Below are 21,945 nucleotides of genomic sequence, written 5' to 3'. Positions count from 1 at the left end.
TGTTAGTATATTTAAGGTAGGAAGAAAAAAATAAAATAAAAGGAAAATTAATTGGCTAAAAGTAGACAATTAAAAAAATATTGTGTATTTAAATTTGTTATTAATCTTGTTCATGTCCAGATTAGACAAGTCATTCCCTCTAAATAACTATTCAATGATTTTCTATATACATTTTATAAATATATATATATATAAATATATATATATATAAGTTTCCAATGTTTATGTTGTCATCATTATCAGCAGCATCACCGACATAAATGGTATTGTCAGGTAGATTGACAATGGTACTTATTTAAGGGTAAATATTTGAATATATATAATATATGGAAAATGTTATTAAAATGTACCGTACCATAGCATACTTTCAATTTTGAAAAGTTGTATCATTTGTGATTACATGTTGAATTACTATTAAAAGTCAAGTGTGATGGATGTGATGGATCATCTTGATTTTATTATTTAATTTAATTATTGTTTTTGGTGAATAAAACTCAAATTCCCGACACCGATCGTGTGTGTTTGACGACAAGCGGACATTGACCCAGAACCAACACGTTCGCAATCGTTGGTGAAAGTAAAAATCGTGACAAACTCTCTTGATCTTGACGAAGACTCACCGAAGCCGAAAGCGGCAGGAGCAGGGATAGGAGCCGACTGGACGGGCGTGGACGTGTATAGTCCCGTCACCAGGAGACCGTCGAAGGGAACGCTTGTCGAGATGGTCACTGGAAAAAATGGAGGGAAAAAAGATGAATATTTGATAGTTTACAATGAATGACGTTTGAGTTAAAAAGTGGGTGTTTGTAAATCACCCATATATTGAAGGGAAATAAGATTTAAGACACAAAAGAGGTTATTTGTTAAATCCTGAACAAGCACTCTTTCAATCAGAGATGAACACACACAGTGGAGAACACACTTCCAGAGACAAGATACCCATCGATCCGACCACTAAAAAAGCTGCTAAGTGACAGGACCGCGGGGCCGACTGTATCACTGGAGAAATAGAGCCGAGCCCCTGGATCGCTTCCAGTCAGACGGCTCAGCACACTGAGCGACTGTCTGTGGCTTAAAGGGGAATGCATCCCCCACACACCAGAAAAAGTTGTACACAAAAGACATCTAAAAGCATTGGGGGGTGGGGAGGGGAGTGGGGTGTATTTGTACAACACTCAAGATCCCGATTTTTTTTGGGTCACCAAAGAAAACGTGTTTATGTGTCAGTCTGACGTGGGCGTTGATTTGGGTCGAGTCAGGTTTGTTGTGGGAATCTGGCCAGAGCAAACTGTGTGGCCCGGACTCCCTGCCTGTCTGAGTCCATTCACACATCCTCAAGTGAGGCGTGTGAGAGTCTCTGGGTACGTTCGAGGGCTACTCCCCGGTCGTGAGCCAACTTCGCAGAAGAATCATAGCATTAATCATTGGCTCCACAATAACACAACCTTTGCCAGACATGACATCCTCTCCAATAAGTCTGTGGCGTTTGGAAAGTTAATGAATTGGAAAGTGATCTTGAAATCCATCAACTGAATTAAACTTGTAAGTGAGTAAGTAATTATTCGTAAAGATGTTTCTCAGACCAGGGTCACAAAGCACTTAAACAATCAAAAACAATACACATTTAAAATACAAAATTTAAAAGGTCAAGACAACATTGAGACAAACACAGCAGCAACAAGAAAGTTAAGAAAAAGCTCAAATAAAAATATCTTAAGAAGTTTCTTGAAGGAGTCAGTAGATCATCAAACACAGAGATTGTTGAAAAGCTTAGGAGCAACAGTCTGGAAGGATTTCTCTCCTCTGGTCCTGAACCGTGTTCAGGAACCATCAGTAGATTCTGATCCAAAGATCTCAGAGCCCGAGCTGGGGTGTAAGGCTGGATCAGATCACTGATGGAAGGTCTGACCATGAATAGATCTGAAAGTAAGAACCTGAATTTTAAAATGGATCCTGAAAGAAACTGGCAGCCAGTGAAGAGTTTTAAGGATCGTGGAAATGTAAGTTCTTCTACTAGAGCAGCTCAGATTTCTCGCTGCAGTTTGTTTTACTTGGTATACATAATGTGAACAATTCCATTGTCTTACTTATAAGTTAGTTAAACAAACAAACTCATCACTGTCCTTCAGAATTTTTCAATGTGACCTCAGCCAGCTCTGACCCAGGGATTCTGCACTGGATTTCTATATTTAAGGGAAGGTTGTGAGGTAAGATCCTCTTTCACCACTTTAACTAACCAATTTTCACATCATAAAATACCACTTTTTAGTGTTAGGTGTCGAGCCAGTGACCAGGAGAAGAAAAACAAATGAAAAAAAAAAAAAACGGAAAAAGTCAATAATGGGACAAAAGATTATAAAATATCTTAATATCTAAATAGGCACCACCTGAAGGTTCTTTACACAGGGTATTGCAAAAAGGAGCTGACAGGTCTAGGCTACATGAGGCCCATTGCTAACAAGATTTCAAATGCTTAAAAGGTATTGGGATATAGCAGTTGGTAAAAGTAGGTCGTTTCTTTGATTTGATGATCTCATGTTTGTTTGCAGTTATAGTGTAGTATCGTTTCAGTTATGGTATAGCTTTGTGCGCTTAAAAATGCACAGGACTCAATAATATAAACAACTTGTATACAGCAATTTCCAACAATTTTCCTATATTGTCATCTAAAGAGACATCCCCTGATTTGGAGTAAAAATAAATATTTTTTAAAAAAGCTTGACAATTTGATAAAGTAAAAGTTAAATGTTAAATATTAATAAATAACCTGCATACATGTTTGAAAAAATATATATAAATACATAAATATAAGTTACTGTGGCTGAAAATATTAATAAAGTCAAAATTGGGTCAAAATATGTGTTGGTAAATTTAAGGTAGGAGGGGAAAAACTTATATTAATATGGTATTAATTTATTTACTTTTTTAAAACATGGTAACTTATTCACTCCAAATAACTATTGTATGATTTCCTTTTTATATCGAAATTGTAATTCACAGGACACAATAAAATATCACTTGTTTAAACAACAATCCTTTTTTAAAATGGCTTATATTTTTCTTAACCCGACTTGTATGGACATGTTCAAGATAAAAAATTGAGAATTGTTTCTTTCTTTTCAGAGATAAATGTTCTCATGAATTGGAATCGTTCAAAACCCTGCATGCTATTCAAAGCAATGTCAAATCCTTTTTTTGTAGGAAAATTGCAGGGCAATTTGCGATAACGGCAGTTATCATGTTAAGGCAACACACGCATTAGCATGTTTATTCCACGTCGCACCTCGTAACGCACGCGGGCAGCCATTCATTCCGGCAGGTCATTATAATACGTGTGCTCTGCAGATGTGCTCGCACAAGTTCTCACAACACATCATCTACTCAACCAATCCATCGCAGCAACGCAACTTGTTAACATCGTGTTGATCCGAGGCCCCGGCGGGATTTTAACCGACTAGTGGACGGATATTAATGCAACGAAGTATGTCTATAGAATAACCGACGCACAAAGCTTTCCGCCGACACACAAAAAATAAGAGATAACGCATCAAATATTCCTCCTTTCCCCCGATACCTTGCTTTATACACTGCTTACACGTTTCTTCTCCTCGTCTTACCGTTCTATTTGTGGCATCATGGATAAGTAAAAACCCTTCTAGTCTTTCCCCGTCTCCTCACATCTCATGGATTTCCAACCGTCTACCTGTACTGTGTAGGCGGAGGTGTAGGAGTCGGGGGTGTGAGGGTTGGGGGGGTACAAGGTTAGAATGAAAAAGTAGAAGGTCTGATCAGGGATGGAGATATTAGAGGAGGGGGTGCAGTGGTCCGAGGGGAGCTGATCAATACAGATCGAAAAAATCTAAATTATTTAGAAACGAAAAGAAAAAAAAAACGCGAGCTCGCCCGCGGTCTGCACCAGACGAATGAGCCAATCAGATCCAATTACCTGTCGTGATACTTAGCACTGGCGCACACACACACACACACCGCTCTCAGGGAGTCGGCGGGAAGCCTTTGATGGTAGCCTTTAACATTCCCGTCCATACCTCGTTTTCTTTAGTACTGTTCATCTGGCGGAGGCTAATAAGACGCCAGAAGGCGGGTGCGGGGTTGAACTATTACCAGCACCGGCGGACTGCAGGAATCTGCAACAAATGTTATCGAAGTCCTTGAACGCAGCGAGACCTCGAGACCACTAGTTTCTTCCAGGAAGAAAAAGAAAAACGTACGGTTGCGTATCTATCTTGGAAAAACACAAGGGTCGAGACGTGCAGGTGTGACTCTCGTCTACTCACCTGATCTTTTTGCCCAAATGCTAAAAAAGAATTCAGAGACTGGTGTGTGGAGAACTACCAAAACAAGCCCGAGGGAGTCGAAGACGGAGGAAATGATACATGCTGGACAGGTACGAACAAAAAATACTAACACACATCAGCGCACACACACACACAGGTCTGCCTGAAGCAACGATGTAATATTGATGTTTCAGTCCCATGACTACAAACGTAGATGGGCCTGCAGCGGTCATTTGGATCCAAGACAAAAATATATATATATTCAACCAACAATAGAACATCTCAGGACTTCCACAGCTTCACAGACAGAGATAGGAAACACTCACTCGTGCCAGTGTAGCTGGAAAATAATATTTAGAAAAACCATTTCGCAGAATTAGGTCATGTATAGTCACCAGAGTAGCATAAAACCAACTTTCCTTTCCATTCTGTTCGATTTTTCCCTCGACTAAAACTCCAATGTTCCAACAACAAACTTCCAGGATCAAATCTTCAAGGCTTATCTAACTGTTGCTGATCAGGAAACAAGAAGATATTGAAACTTTTTTTTTTTTCATTTTATATGGTTTCAATTAAATTATCATCACTATTGATGAGCTTTAAAAAATGAATCATAATTCCAACATTTACCAGATTCCAAATTAAATTTGGTAGTATAATAAAACCGACTGACAAAAAGCACGAACAACTACTTAACTCGTCATTTCTACAGTAAACTATTTTACTGTCGAGTCTTGGACACATTTTATGATACTTGGCTCCAGATTCGATAGTATCATGATAAATTGCAACATCACACATGTGTGGTTATATTGCAATATTTACAATTATTACTACATCAACTCAACTTTATTCATAGAGCACTTAAAATTAACAGCGGTTCACACAAAGTGAGGTACAAGAACATAAAAATATCAGCTAAAAAACGGTTCAAAACACAATGAGAGCAAATGCACCAAGAACAGCAACCGAGTCTCATGCCGTGTTAAAAGCCAATAAAAACAAAACTGAAAGAGAAATTTATTTAATGACATTTTTTGAAAGTTTGTTGTGCCATAGTGGAGATTTTGGTGTGATGCTGGAATCCTTCACCTTTTAAACAAACAAAACAAAGGTATAAATGAAGTGTTTCAAATCAATAAAGTCTATAAAAACAATCTCGAAGTATTGTGTTGTGTCGGCTCCGTGGTTGGCAAAAACTGCAGCGAGACATGAGCTCATTTTGAGGGACATTACGCAAAGAAATGAAACCCTTGCTGGACAGGAAGTCGGGGTGTGTCCAGAGAATCCCCCCAAATTAACGCTGCAAACTTCTCCGCTTGCATTTCAAGCTTGGCAGGTCCTGAAGAGACCCATGAAGGTCACCAATACACCCGCGCCCACTTCCATGACCTTTACTCACATGAGCTAAGCCGGTGAAATCAGACAAAATGAGGCCAAATTCATGTCACTGGGAGAGAATTATTGACTGCAAAGAACTGGTGATTTTCACGAGTGGAGGGAATATACCTGGCAACGACATGCCTGGCCATCTGACCCATATCCCACTGACAGAGAAACGTGCCCCCGTGAGGACCAGGAAATGAAGACTAGACCATGGGGAAGCCATGTTTCCATCTGTTTTAATAGTAGTGCCAGTGCCAGGGTGCCACGATCCTCGAGCCTCCTAACATGGTTATGAATGCAACGTTGGCTCCAGGCGATGAAGGAAATGTTACCCTTCGATAAAGTCATGTGAGGAAAGAAAAAGATTCTTTCTCCAGGAATACGCTCCTTTCGCAGTGTCAGAAGGTTGTGTGGGAAGTGTGTTGCTGCACATATATGTGTCATGTTGTGTTCCAGTCGGGTCTTAGAGCCATCATTCCGTTGCGTAACCTTCTGGCACCATCTTTACCTGCTGGCAGAGCCATCTGCTGCTGTGAGGCATTCCATCAAAAAGAAAAGATCACTCCGCCTTTACAAGTTTGTTTAAGTAAAATCACTGCGTATCATTAAATCACATACATGAACATCAAATTCATACGACTATGCTGAGAAAATGTATCATTCTTTGAACAATTCTGTGAGTATTTTTGGAGTACTACAGAACCATTTCCGTGGTCTTATGGGAAGGTTAATCCAAGTGGCTGTTACGGTTTTATAAAATTTGATTTGCATTATATGGGACCTAGTTTTTACTCTACCGATCACATTAATCGCGGTATTAGATCGGTTATGCTCAAGGTTTCTGCCTTCTAAAAGGGCAACACTGTGATTCACTCATTGTTAAGTTGCTAGGATCTGTTTTTATGTTCTCCAATATAGTCTTAGTTAAACTGTGAAGTTCCTTGAGATAACTTTGTTACGATAATACACTTAAATCAAATTGAATTAAATTGGAGCTGCTGGCGACATGGACCTAGATCGGGTTCAAAACAACAGTACAAGAATAAACTTCAAACTATAACAATTGAATTAGCCTTGTATTTGTTTTTCTAGTCCCGTATAATTTGCTTTAATGTCATACTGTGCTTTAACCCTAAACTTTTTATCTGTGTATTACCAGTGCATTTTTATTTATTCATTTATTTTCTTTACAGCTTAACCCCTTTACCGAGGTTGCGGGGAGCCTAGAGCCTATTCCAGATTCTATGGGCGAGAGGCGGGGGACACCCTGGACAGGACGCCAGTCTGTCTCAGGACACACAAAGACACACAACCATTCACACACACACTCATACCTACGGACAATTTCCCCAAGTTTCTTAATCAACCTCTGTATGTTTTTTGGACTGTGGGAGGAAACCGGAGTGCCCGGAGTAAACCCACGCATCCCGGGGAGAACATACAAACTCCACTGGTCACCAGTTCAAGGTCACTCCCGACCTGGCAGTGAACCGACAACCTTCCTGCTGTGAGGTGCAAATTAAATCTTGTAAAACGTTTACCGAGGAGCATCAAATGATTGATTCCTGATTAAAAAACCTGTTGTGATAATGAAAGACGATCTGGACTCGCGATCGATCAATGAAGAGCATTTCCCCGAGACACGGAGTCTTAATCACAACAGCTCATCCTGTCATTCTTGTTCATGCCATTAACAACGTCAGACATCTTTCATCCTTCCTTACTCTCTATCCACAACTTTATTCTTGGAGGGGAAAAACTACAGAAAAGGCAGTTAAGATTGAAAGATTAATCTTGAACTTCTTTTCAATGTTATTTCACTACACTTCATGAATGTCCCTTGTGACCTTTGACATATACTTGTAACAAACATTGAGGAAAATACGGGCTACATTGAAGTTAGAAAAATCAAAACAATAATAGAATATCTGCAGTGAAAGCTCTTCGTTTCATAACCAAACAATACAAACTCCAGCAACATGGAGGGGAATAAGTCTTGGTGAAGTTTAAAGTTTCTGCGAACACATTATTGCAGTATCGAGGGAAAGTGATATGTTGTTCTGGCCGGTATTAATTTTTAAATAGAAGGCGAGCCAAGCAGAGCGATCGGGGCCAGATAAACATGGACAGTGGAGACGAGAAAGATCCGTCGGAGGCTGAAACACTTTCTCTTACGCCCCATGTTCGAGCCGGAGACGCGGTAATTGCAATGCGTCGTATTCGACGGGCGCGAACACGTCAAAAAGGATGCGCTAATCCTGAGACCGAGCCGACTGATGACACACATTTGTGGAGGCTGCAAGTATCTCATGTCATAGGTGGGATTTCACAACAGAGCATTAGGGGGAATGAAGCGTTTTCAGGGTCCCTGCGAAACACCAACCCCCTCATCCATGCTGTCACTTTCAGCGGGGATACGTGTGAGCCGTGCATGCAAGAGTCTGTAATCTGTCTCCGCCAGCCCGCTGCCTCGCTGTTGGACAAGCTGGATGTTTGAAGGTGACTGGTGCAATATGGGGGTAGGGCTAGGGCTAATCCGCCTGTGCCACTCCGCGTATGCCCAGCACCGGTCCACTCGCTCGCTGATACCTCCTCTGTAGTGTGTCCACTGAGGCGCTACGAGGCCTTCAGAATGCTATCAGCACAGACGACACGGCCGCCCCCCCCACCCCACACCCCCCCAGCAGGGATTACAGATCTCTCAATAAAGGTGCCAGGAGGAGGATCTCATAAATAGGAGGAGGAGGATGAACAACAATCGTCCAACAGGAGCGTCATTCTTCAGTCGGAAGAGGCCACGGACAAAAGCTGACACACCAATCAACCGCGGCTGGGAAAACCAGCGCGTGAAAACAACAAGTCCAGCACGAGGATGAAGAGGAGGGAGGAAAAGGTTTCACAAGCGACCATCATCGTTCAAAATCCGGCTTAAAGCCCCTCGGTTTTCCCCGACAGAAGATGAACACTGGGCTATTGTTGTCACGCAGATTGGGATGGCCATATTAGCATGTGTTTGCATAGATATACAAAGCCCTTCATGTCATCCTAGAACTCACGATCCCAGCGTTTGGCGAACCGAGCATTCAGAGAGAGGAACAAAAGTAACACAAATCACGATGAACATTAAAAAGGACAAATAATTGTTTGGATGCATCTTAAAAGTGCAAAAGATAACGTGATATAATAAGCGCCTCCCGCCACGTTTAAGCTCTTTATTAGTCACGCTTGTTCACCCTTGGATCCACTTTGACTTAAGTAGTACTTGAGCATTTTTTCTTTCTGGTTATTATTGTATTAGCTCAACACAGGGGGACATCTGTGGCCCTTGATGTACTCTAGCGTAGCCCTCTGTCTCACTACAATGTTTCATTTCACCAGCACTGCCCCAGATATGACTTAAAAAAAAGGAATAGTGGCCAAGAAATACTATAAATACTTATTTAATTAAATACATTTTAAGTTTAACATCTAAATATATTAACTTTTGTACTGAGGTTGATAGGTTTTAAACTGAAACAGTATTTAAATGATCATTTACATGTGTTTCCATTGGACCTTATCCAACCCCTCCTCTTAACACAGAATAATTGTTCATTCAATTTAAGTTTTTCTATTAAGGAAAATTAATTCACTTTTCAGATTGAAACTATATCTAATGCATACATAAAGAGGGAAAAAGACCCCCACGAAAACTCAAATTGGCCCAATCTCAATTAAATGTATACCATAATTAATACATAATAAATAAGGAAAATTTCTCTTCCGATTTTTTAAGGTTATTTGATTTCTTTAAATTCATTTCAAATATATACTGTCTATTAACAAAATGGAATTTTGTCTAAATATTATAATAGTATTTGACGACCTGTTGGAAGCAACAAGTTTTCTGGTTGAAAACAAACCTATTATGTTAAGTATAGAGTATAATTTTAAAGACTTTACTTGAATCAGGCCTGAGTAATCGATCGAAAGATTATTCAAACTAGTTTTCCATTTCCGTCCCTAAACAATACTTCTTTCGATACCATTTTTTATATTATCAATTCTAATGGAACGGACAATTCAAATAAACATAGTACAAATCTTATGACTAATTTGTCAGCTTTAGAGAAACTCTCACTCCAAGCTATTTTCTGCCCCAAAAATATATATATATATATATAATTTCCCGTGCAAAACTGACAAATTGATGTCCACTGCCTTTGTCACTTTCCCTTCCTAACATTATCAAGTTTCGATCATTCATGAGCATCAAAACAAGACGAAGCATTTTGACTGTGTGGTACGACCCCAGGATTTCGGTCGATGCCACAAAGAACGTCCCAGCTCTAATATAAGAGCAAATAAACAAATATCAAGTCATGTTTTTTGTGGATGGCTGAAGAGCTGCTGTTTTCCTGTTGAGTCATCATGGCCTCTAACTTGTGACACTTTGTTTGTTTGGTTGCGTTCACTCAAGTAAATTTGATCTAAAAACTTTTGGATCAAAGTTTCTCTCATGTTTGTATTATAAATAGTGAATAAGCGTGTTTTTTCCAGGTGTTACATAACCAGCAGTGACATTAAAGTGAATCTAGTGAAAGATTTTTATGCTTGAAAAGTAGAATTTTGAAACGGAAACACTCGTCAAAACCTCGGGGAGGGACGCTAAAAGCAAGCGAGGGACGGGACGCTCGCAGTCTCCGTTTGAACACCCGAGCCTGTAATCTTAGCAGAGAGGCTCTTGTAATCAGATAGACACGCACTTTCTCAAACAGATTTGCACCGACATGCTCTCCGTGAGCTTCGGTTGTCAACACAGAACAATATTTGGAGTTTTTATGGACTAAATGAGATAAAAAAGGGTTTAAGATTGGAGAACAAAGTCGGGAAAGATGACCCTAACCCTAGATTTCAACAGTTATACAGAGACTAAAACTGATGTTGAAGGAAAAACTGGACGTGATAAATCGAGCCTCAAAGAACGAAAATAGAAGGTCACAATCTGTCTTTCACTTCCTGTTGGTGAAGTTAATTCTGCTTTTAAATTCTTGTGTGATTAAGTTGGACACTCCTAAAATATGTAACGCTCGACTTTACGAGTCGTCACACATGCTATCCACATGCTCTGGAGACGGTTTGTGATGAACGTGTGCAACTGAAGACGCAAACAGAAACACACTTGACACACTTCTCTCTGCTTCTATTCAGACCAAACAGCGGGAGGCTGAATGGCTGAGGAGATGGGAAGTTAATGAATGCACGGTTGTGATCCACTTGTAAGTGCTGGGTTGATGTTGCCCGTCCTTTTTGCTCGCAGGAGAGCCCCATTAAACCATTAGCCCCAATTCCCTTCAGTCGTCCCCTCACACTTACCTCCTTCACAATGTCCCTCGTTACTAGAAACTAGATGTCTGCATGCAAACTAGGCCAGTCTTTTTTTTTTTTTTCCGGATCACTGACCACTGCTCGAGCCACCGTACGAAATACACTTTTATTTTTTGAAACATTAAAACGTCTTCGCTAAGCGAGGCTGACGGCGGAGATTAGCGGCGGCTAAATCTAATCACGGTGTAAGAATGGAGCTCGGAGCGACGCCGCACTGACAAGGAAGTGTCAAAGGTCAGAAAACAGACCCTCGAGTGCGAGGAAACAAAGTGTCGCACGTTGTAATTACGGCGTTCAATGGACCTGCAACATACGCGTGTGAAAACATAAACGTGGCCTCGGCTGCTGCCGACGTTTCACCATGGTTACGACGATGGCGGATATATTGTGTCTCGGCGTCCAAGGGAAGTAACCGGTAACCTTCACCTCCGAGTTGTGCTGCTCTGAGACAAATGGGACGACAACCCAGAAATATGTCAGCAATGGGAAGGAAAATAAAAGGTTGGCATCTTTTCTATTGAGTTTAGATGTGGCTGCCAGGAAAGCTGCTGAGAATGATTTGCTACTTCTAATCCAATAGTCACACAGCAGACGGTATTCACAATCGATGTATTGTGTTTTCAAGTTTGAATGTGTAATTTCTTTTGGGAACATGACCATCTCTCATCAGTTGTGTAACAGTAGTTCTCCCGTGGAACCATTTCATGACCTTTAAATCAGTTAAAAATAAACACCAGAAAACACTTGTTTTGAATAAACAACTTACTCATGTAGCACTTTCACATTGCATTTACTCAAAAAAGGATCAGTAAAGTGTAACTTTTTTTTGGACTATTCAAGTCAGCTGCGAACCACCATCAACACCAAGAACATCATTAAAACAAGACACCTGCTCAATGTTTAAGAAAACTAAGCCAAAATCTAAAATGATAGAACAAGGTCATGCAGCATAACGTGAGAGTATCACTCAGCGACGTTACCTTCATGGACGTCCACTCACAGTCATCCACACAATAACCAATCATTTTTCCCATCAAATTCCTTCACACCCTTTTGACAATGTTTCTTTTGACTTAAATTCTGGATTTGATCTTGCATTTCCAAAAAGTCTGCCTTGAAAGGTGTGAAGCCACAACGTGACTCCGCTTCCATTTAAATCTCCCCCTCTAACCACTCTGGTGACTTGACATTGGTTTAGACTGTGATTGGTTAATTTTCACCTCTTTCTCCAAAAAAAAATACATATCATTACCAGAGATTTATAAAGCCCTGACAAGATCTTAGTAAGAAAAAGCCATAGAAAATTTTTAGAAAATCCTGAACAGAACTCACCAACTAGACACGCTCGTCCATTGAACAAACAAATGTTAAAAAAAAAGAGGAATCGTGGCGTTTTAATGCACATAAAACATAGTGTGTCTTTGATTTAATACATCTTGCTAGATGTTTTCATTCGTCTTCATTATGGATCGACCCCAGAGTTTCAACATCTAACTTTCTCCATCGATTTCTCGCTTGAAAACCTTTAAGTCCACAAGATTGAAGTGTTGGTTTTATCCGTCCACTCTGCTTGTGCTTCACACCCACCATCATAAATATCTCCCTCACTGAGTAACCTCTCCTGGTCACTTCATCCTGATAGCTTAATACAGCAATCTTAACACATACAAAAACAGACCAAGTCAGCTGCCCACACACCATCTTATCGCTCAAAAGAAAACAGAGAATCTAGAAGCAGTGGGGTCAGGTCAGAATCCCAATTACTGTGAAAGCATATCTCCCACACAAAGTGATAATATTGCTTGGAACTAAATGCAAAGGTTCTTTCTCCAGACTCTCACCTTCGACCCCCTGTTGTATGAGGTCTTGTTTGTCGGCTTGAACTCTCCCTGCATCTCCCGACAACCTTCTCCCCTGAAATCTTTTTCTTTTTGTTCGACGAGAGCTTCTCTAAATGCCCTCCGCCTACCATTTCCTCAAGCCGCCGTGTAGCAATCATCGAATCCAAAGATGATTCATCAACAAAACGCTATTGACCGAAGTAGATAAAGTGTAGAACCAGGGAGTCCAACTCAATCACACAAAGGGCCAAAACCTTTTAGCCATGGAAGTTGGGGGGCCAGACAAAATGTGTGTTTACCTAACTGAACTAAACAGGAAGTATTAGTTCTACACATGATCAGAACTTGATAATGTGAGGATTTTTCTAAAGAAAAAATGAGTGGCAGCGAACATCAAGTGTACTTGAAACATGTTTGTGTTTTTGTGGACATTTACCAAAGCTGAAAAAATAAGACAAGATTTGTGCTATGAGTGCATCTTGTAAAAAAAAGTATATAAGAGTTTATTGATACGCAGGCCTGGTTATAAACCGTCAGAATTTTGATTTTTCATTGCTGAATAAATAGATTTTTTGTTCCATAATTGTGTTAAAGATTTTGCTTTATTCGAACAAACTAACTGAGACTGAAGTTGGACCAATGAGCCGCAAGAAACACAAGTTTCAAAACCTTTAGAATCTATTGTTCCCGAGATCTTTACTCAAAAGTGTGAATGGGTTGTTGAGTTATGGTTGTTTCAGTCGAGATATGATGTGTTAATAATAATCATCCAAGTCGAGTCAGTCTTACGAAGGTCAAACTTGTTTGGTTCGATTTTTATTGAAAAACATTTTATTCCACGGTTATTGATTTAAAACAATTTTTATAATATTCAATGACTTCAGATAAGATTTTCAGTCACTTTCACTGAGGGCATTTACAGCTAACTGAAAAAATAATTGTTGTTTTAAGGACCTAATTTCAATATTAATGACTTAAAAAAAAGGTGATATGGTATGATCTTGATATGAACAGCATCGTTTTTAGTGTAATGCTATGAAAACAACTGGTTAAAGGAAATTATTGCCTTCACCTAAAACACGTTGCTATCGACTCTTGGAGCGTTTGTTCATTCATTCATTGGCTTCTGAAGGTTCTGGGAGCCGAAGCCTTCATGAATATGTAGCCAAAAGTCAACTCAACTGGATGTAAAATGATCTTCAAAAGTATCGGCAAAAAAAGAACTTTGAACCTCGGAAAAAAATTCTCTCAACGCGGACCCCAGATCGGGTCTCTGCACAGCTCAACGCTCACGCCATCATTTAAATCTCTCCCGACTCCATCTGATCCGGACCACGGCCCTATTTAAATCCCTCCCTCCTTCCCCGCTCCCCACGTTTCTAATGCTAATTATTTAAACCTCTCTGTGCGCACCATCCCTCCATCCACCAGCTAGTTATTCAAATCTCTGCACACCCGGATCCAGTTAGAGGGTGTTTGACAGAAGGGCTGATCCAGGCGTTCATTTTTTTTTCAGGCAGATAAACATCCTTATGTGTAATAGAAGGTTTATAAAATATGTGTACTTATGATGGGTACAAGAAGAGTTACTGGGAACTTGACCCGAGAGCGTTCCCGCCGGCCCACCGAGGGTCACTGTCCTCTGTGTTAGGACAGTTTTTTTGGTGTCAGGCGGAAGCATTTTATCATCTCCGGCCCGGGAATGATCGCCATGTGGTGGATAGGAAAACACAACAACTTTTGTTTCGTAACGCAGACACAGTGAGAAGAGATAATGATTCTGATGGTTCTACACGTGTTCGAGTCCGTCTACCAGGATATCTCGGCTCCAGCAGGAGAAGCCACCTACACATAAAGCACATGGATCAGCTCGGAGGGAGAAAAAAAAAAGACCTGAACGCTACACAGAAGTCCCACTCATCATCACAAGTTACAGTTACATAAATACTGACAACAGCCACCCCACACATATGGCACGCCCCTCGGGTTTACACACCTTCAGAACCAATTATTGCTGATGATCCTTCAATATATATATCCTTTAATAAGTTAATCCTTCACCGAAATGCAACTTAAAAAGTTAAAAACAACGACAATGCATTTGTGAATTGTGTGTCATAAAAGGTGTTCTCACCTTGATACTCCTGTCCCGGGGTGTAGGCGGTGGGGTTGCCCGTTATCTGGAGGGTGAGGAGAACCTCTACCCCTCCGTCCGTGACCCCAAACTCCTCCAGCTCCCCGTGGTGCGTGCACAGGAAGAAGAACGGGTTGAAACGAGGGTAGAAATTGGTCGGGGGTGCCCCAAAATCCACACTACTGCTGCTCCCCAGCACCAGGGCCAGCAGGGCACAGCCCAGGGCAGCCCCGAGGGAGGCCGGCACCATGGTCATCTGCCCCCAACAGAGCGAGGGTCTTACGTGGTCGGAGGTGTGATGAGGAGTCGGGAGGAACGAGGACCACGCGAGGGTGGCCAAGAGGAGGGCAGGAGTAGCTCGTCCGGCTTCTGGAGTCCACGGAGTAGTAGAAAGTCCCAGAGAGTTTGTGTTTCTGTTGTGCGATGTGAGGTGTCAATCAAAACTGTGGAGCTCTCGCCCCGTCTCCTCTCCCCGTCCTACCTTCACTCATAGGGAGTTCAGAGCTTCGACTGCGCTGTCCTGTTCCAGCGTTTAAATACCTCACCCCTCCCTCCCATTCCCTCTCTCCTCCCACCCTCCCTCGCTCCCTCGCTCCCTCCCTCTTTCTGTCTCTGCCTCTCCCGGCAGCTCCAGGCGATCACTACGAGACGGCCTCCATCACATAATCCAGCTCTTATCAATCACTACCTTCGCCTCCCCCCCTTTTTTTTTTATTTTTTATCTCCGCTGCACTTCTCTCAACCTCCCGAGACTTTTTTTGTTTCATACATCATCTGTTCATATCTGAACCAGCTCTTCGTGTCTTTGTTTCCTTTCCTCCACACTGTCTCATCCCTCCTTCACACCTTCTTCCTCCCTCCTAATTTCACTTTCTTCACCTCTCGCTCCAGCTTGCTTCAATTACAAACTTCCCTGTTATTCCTTTTTATTTTTTTTATTTTTTTTCTTCACATTCTACCAACGCGTCTCCGCTATTGTGGCACTTTTGCCTCTTCCCTTCTGTTGCAGTTTTCCATGAGCGTTCCATCAGAATCTCTTTTCCACTAGATTCATAACTTTTTCCTCCAAGAAAGTTCACCGACAACGATGTTTTTCTTTTTCCCAAAAAATGTTCCCGGCTAAGCAAAAATGATGAATAAGCTGTTCTTATGGACAAGACAATCTTTTTACAAAACAACTTTAGAAACACTATAAAGTAGCGAGGAAGTTGTAAATGAGATAGTGCTGTAAGAAAATATACATTGTTACACTTAAATATCACGGTATATTTTGTCCATTATTCCGTATCAATAGTCAACAGAAATGTATTAATTTTTTTAATTTTTTTTACTTTCAAATGTAATTATCATGGCTCTTTAAAGGTGTGCGTTCAGGTGGTTATATATATTATCAAGTCGGTATAAAATAAAATAAATAGATTTTTTTATTTACAATTAACAAATATTTACAGTGTTTATTATTTTTTGTGTTGAGATTAAACTTCCGACCACTAGATGGCAGCAGTCATTTGCAGCTAAAGGAACAATTAAATCCAGTGAGATCTCGGCGATGACTGAGGACCAGAAGATAAAGTGGACTCTCAGTCAAGAGCCTTTCGTGGATTTTCCTCATCGTCCTTTGTTGAAATCAAGTTGTGTTTACAAAATGTCCTTTGTAGGCATGCAGGTGTAAAAGTAGCTTCTTTTTCACGCCCTGGTCAGCCGTCTTTGATAAAGTCAAATAAAAAATGTACCAAAAGGTAGATATGTTTTATTATTTCCGCACTACAACCTGCTAAACATCCATTAACTGCCTTTGAATCAAAAGAAAAATAATAATTTAATGTTGTCTTAACCAGTTAACTGTATCATCACGATTGAAACCATACTAGTCAAAGGCTGTTGTAGCTGTTGTAGAAGAAAAACAAGATGTTGCAGGAAATCTTGGTGTGAATGAATCAATGGTGAGACGTTGGAGACGGCAGTGGAAAGAATTGTCTCAATGAAAAAAAAAAATATCTATCCCATCTGCTGCTGTTGTGTTCCAAGCACTGTTTGGGGAAAAAAACATGGACTACTATGTCTTATCGACAGTATATCAATATACTTAAAAATGTAGAAATTCTGCAACACCAGAATCAATACTCGAACAAATAAAAAATGTGTCCTCCTTCCTACGTTATCACAATATGTCGTATCGTTGCCCCTCGTGGTACATTCATAGTTTCTCTCTGCAAAATCACATTATTTACTAAAGAAATATATTCTTATTTTAGTCCAACATGTACTCTATGAACTTGTTTACGTGTAAAAGCTCTTAACTTTCTTTTCTTGATCAATAATACATATGTCTGACACACTATAATCCTCCCAAATATTCTCTCTGCAGACCTTGAGGATACAAACAGATTCATTTTCCACGAACGCCACAACAAACACATAAATATTCCCATTGGCAATTCAATCTGTTCTCTCGTGGTACAAGGCCAGAGTGAAGAAAAATTAATTATTGTAGTAAAAGAGGTTTCTGTTAACACCACGGAGAGTGTTTCTCTTCAGCTGCCTGCTGGGTATGTGTGGTTAAGTGCCTCTTACAGACATAAACACTGTGTAACCAGTGAGCTGCGCACACACACACACCAACACACACACACACACACACACACAGACTCCAGGTGGTGTAATGTTCTAAACAGCAAGAGAACATAGACCTTCTATCATGGCTGTTTTTCACTTATAATGACACATAATGTGTGCACATATCATAAAAATATTCACACAGTATTAACTAATGATTCATGCGTGTAATCACTACACAAACGATTAAGTTATTTTATTAAAAGAGTGTATCAATGTTTGTGTACTCCAAGTGCGAAAATAAATATGCACTTTGGAGCATTTAAGCACATTCCTTTTGTAGATTATCGGATAAAAAATTCTAATTATTTTTGAGACATTTTGCTCACAGAGGCTGAGCCAAACAGTGTTTGGACCCAACACAACGCCAAATAATATTTTGAGGAAAGATATTGTTTTTATTATGCATGTACTTTTTTCCTTTGGTCTTTGTTGTGGTCGTGGTCATGCCCTTGGTCATGATCTTGGTCGTGATATTGTTTGTGATCTTGGTCGTGATGTTGGTACTGGATATGGTGCTTGACATGGTGGCGGACTAAGTCCTGGTCTTGGTCATGGACTTGGTTGGGACATGGTCTTGGACCGGGTCAATATACTTGGACTGGTTCTTGGACATGGTCGCGGACATGGTCGTGGACATGGTAGGGGACTGGGTCAATATACTTGGACTGGGTCTTGGACATGGCCGCGGACATGGTCTTGGATATGGCCGTGGACATGGTCTTGGACATGGTGATGGACATGTTCTTGGACATGGTTGTGGACATAGTCTTGGACTGGGTCACGGAATGGGTCCTGGACACGTTCGCGGACTTGGTTGCGGACTGGGTCTATAGTTAGTCGTGGACATTGTCATTGGTTAAATCATGGCGAGAGAGAAGTGTCTCCGGCTGCCTGTGCTTAAAACATGTAATAACTAATAACGTGTGTTTTAATTTCCACATACATATGTTAATAAAGCTCTAAATGATATCACGTTAACCAAAACTGCATTTATATTATTTATCTTGTACTTAATGACGCTATATTTTCTTCCCCTTAGCACCAAGAAATGTACCACATTTCAACGAAAAACCCCTGATGAGGTCACGTCAAAATATGAAGCTTGTTTTCATACCATAAACTAAATATGGATGAATGGTCTTAACATGTCACTTCACTTTAAAAGGGACTGGAATATCCTTTCCAGATATTTTTCTGCCATCGGACCGACTTCCATCAGACGTCAACACACGATGTGGAAAGTCTGAGAAGGGGCTCATGGAGCAGGTGGGTGGTACGTTTATGTTTTATTTCTCCGCCATGATGTGCCATTTGCAAAAAAAAAAGGTTATGTTAAATTGTAAGAAAAAAAAACAAAATAACCTTCAAAAGCTCAGGAATGATTGACTACATTTTACCGACGACTGCACCGACTGTCAATCAATTTACGCTGTAGCAGAAGGATTGCACATTAATGAAGAAATAAAAAATATGACAGAAGCGTGACATTAAAAACATGGCAACAATCGGGTTAGAAAGATTTTAAAATGAATGACTTACAATCAAATGAAAGACATAATTGAAAACTAAATGTCTTTGATGAACCAGTCGTCACCAACAACAAAGAACTGGGCAGCAACACACGACTGAAACATGATCAGGAGGATACTTTAAAATTGATATTTCACCTAAAACTTAACTCATTTCTTCTCTCATGTCGACTAATGTTGGATTATTTTCAGAGCAGTCTGTTCTTTTTAGAGTTATATAGACATACATGTTTGTTCATTTTAAATGACTGGAGCTCAGTTGTCTTCGTCTTCATCTTCCAAAAAGAACCTTGAAAACATCCAAATACCTCCGTACTGCTCGTCTGTTACGTCCTTAAAAAATTAAATAAGTCTTTATTTTACGCTTGTTTGTGGCAGACGTTAAAAGACTTAAACCTTAAGTACTCTGAATAATATCGTGAGTGCTTTCAGAGCGCATATAATCTACTGGAATCGCTCACAATATTACCCAGAGTACTTCCGGAACAATACTTTTCGTCGAGGCTTCAATCCAAAAGGGACGTTACAGTCGAGCAGTATGGAGGTATTTTGATGTTGTTATGTGTATTTTTTGGACGAAGATGAAGGCGAAGACAACTGAGCTCCAGTCGCTACATTAAAATGAACAAACTTTTTTCTCTATAACTCTAAAAAGAACTGATTACTCAGAAAATAATCCCACATTAGTCGTCCCAAGAGTAGAAAATGAGTATTGAATTGAAATGAAATGAAGTTTGAATTTATCACTTTAAGAACATTTACTACAAGAGAAATCCTTTTATCCGACCTTTGTCCAACAACAAAAACAATCACATTTTTTGTTTATAGACTGTGATTCTTGAATTAAGCTGCAGAGGTTAAGGACCAATAAACTTGAAGTATCTCCCATTAAAAAAAACTATTCTTGTACCATAAACCATAACAAACTTCACGTCTTGCTTATCTTTTGCAAGTTAGTCGTTGATTTTAGTGGAAACTTCTCTGAAGAACATGGTGAGCTCCGGCGAACTCCCTGACGCCAGCTGAGGTCCAGCAGTGTGTGGAGGTCAGAGGTTATCTGTGTTCTCCTCTGGTGTTCCTGACTGACTTCATATGGCTTTAATTAAAGACGTTTAATTAATCCAACCGCATTAACTCACCGGTGAGACCTTCTGGGAAGCTGCAGGATGAAATGCTATATGAGGCTCTGACTCTCCGAAGTTTGGGGAAAATTAAATACACGAAAACTAAGAGTATTGTTGGCAACATGGTACAACTTTAATATATATAAAACACATAGTTGGCTATCATTCATCAAATCAGAATGACTATTTTTTTACCGCAGTTATGCATTCTTTAATAAAACTCAACCAAAACAAGACAATGGATGAATGTGTGTCATTCACTTCCGATGTATTTTTAGTATCTTTAACAAAACAGTTGAACTCAAGGTCATCCGCTGTGTTCTAAAAGAAAAAGTCTAAATCTAAAATGGTGTTCTCTGTTCACTCCACGATACATATACACAAATATAAGTTATTATTACCAGTTGCAGAAGCAGAGATTAATACAACAAACATTTTTTATTTTTTTATTTGACCCGAAATATTTTTTTTATCTGTTTGGTCCATTTTAAAGGAGGGTCAGTTATTGACTATCTAGCAAATGTACAGTACATTGTGTGCAATTAAGTTTGACACGTCTGATCCTTAACAATGTAAAATATATTTTTTGGGGGGAAAAGCCTGCGTTAATATAAATTAATATCAATAAATATTTTATTTAACAATCAAAGACATCATTTTCAGCCCAAATGTGGTTTGCAAAAATAATCTTTCTATAATAATTTCCTGTAAAGCTTCTAAAAACAATTTTCAAGTCATAATACAATAAAACTAAACTAGTTTAATTTTATCGCCCTAATGGGAGTTTATTTTTATATCTTCATCTTTTTAACCTTTAACAAAAATGTTTTACCTGTGAGTCATGTTAAATCTAAATACACTGTTATTACCTAAAGCAATACTTGTAGATTGCAGTAGTACTAGTATCAATGTAGTATTTTTTAACAAAATATTATCCATTATCAACTTAACACTAAAACTCAAAAGGTGATGACATCACGTTGCCTGTGACAAGGTTAAATCGCAGCATTGGTGTTTGTATTTTTTTAACTTTTTTTCAGAGATGCGTCTGAGTGCAGACGAAGCTGATGTTTAATTTAACAGGAGCAAAACTCTACAGCACAGCAAGTTTTTCTGCAGGAAATAAGTGACGTGGAAGAGGCACAGAAGGTCATCTCCACAAGGATGAAAAGAGAAATGTTGAGAAAAAAACAAAATAAATTCATATTAGGGCCGCACAATATATCGAAAAATATCGATTTCGCAATATGCATATCGAAAACATGTGCGATAATTTATCATTTTTTATTGTATAAATAAAGCTTTTTTTAAAGGCGAACTTCAACCAATCAGTGTCACGTTCTGTAAAGTTGTCAATTTGTACTTCTATGTGTAGTTGTTTACTAGGCTCGGTTGCTATGGCACTGAGTTAGCGCTGCTCAGTATATACACAGAAGTAATACTAACTTATGATCTACTCAAACACAAGTGATCCAGTCACTCATCACTTTCAACCTCTTTTGTTAAAGCAACATATTGTAAGTACTTTTCATTTTGTCTCAGTCGTTTTCTTATAAGATCGCGGAAATTACAAACAAGTATTCAAACTATTCCATTACAAACAGAAACTGTGATTCAAGTGAGTTTGATCATGTGACCAGAAATATATAG

General features: G+C 39.6%; 1 protein-coding gene across 3 annotated transcripts in view; it reads right to left on the bottom strand.

Annotated features, from left to right (window-relative positions):
• reln (reelin) overlaps window positions 1-16,150 on the bottom strand; it is a 101,413-nt gene extending 85,263 nt beyond the window's left edge. For 2 of the 3 annotated variants that reach the window (XM_087797270.1, XM_087797269.1), the window contains exons 1-2: window positions 15,024-16,147; window positions 621-728 (exon numbers count right to left, since the gene is read on the bottom strand). In XM_087797270.1, coding sequence (XP_087653396.1) covers window positions 621-728; window positions 15,024-15,279 — 364 coding nt within the window. In that variant the 5' untranslated portion in view covers window positions 15,280-16,147. Of the gene's footprint in view, window positions 1-620; window positions 729-15,023 lie in introns of all 3 variants that reach the window. The other variant, XM_087797268.1, reaches the window with a different exon arrangement.
• Window positions 16,151-21,945: the final 5,795 nt, after the last annotated feature.

This window comes from Callionymus lyra, chromosome 8 (genome assembly GCF_982586985.1).
Source record: "Callionymus lyra chromosome 8, fCalLyr1.hap1.1, whole genome shotgun sequence".
NCBI lineage: Eukaryota > Metazoa > Chordata > Actinopteri > Syngnathiformes > Callionymidae > Callionymus > Callionymus lyra.
This window is presented reverse-complemented; position numbering and strand designations above follow the sequence as displayed.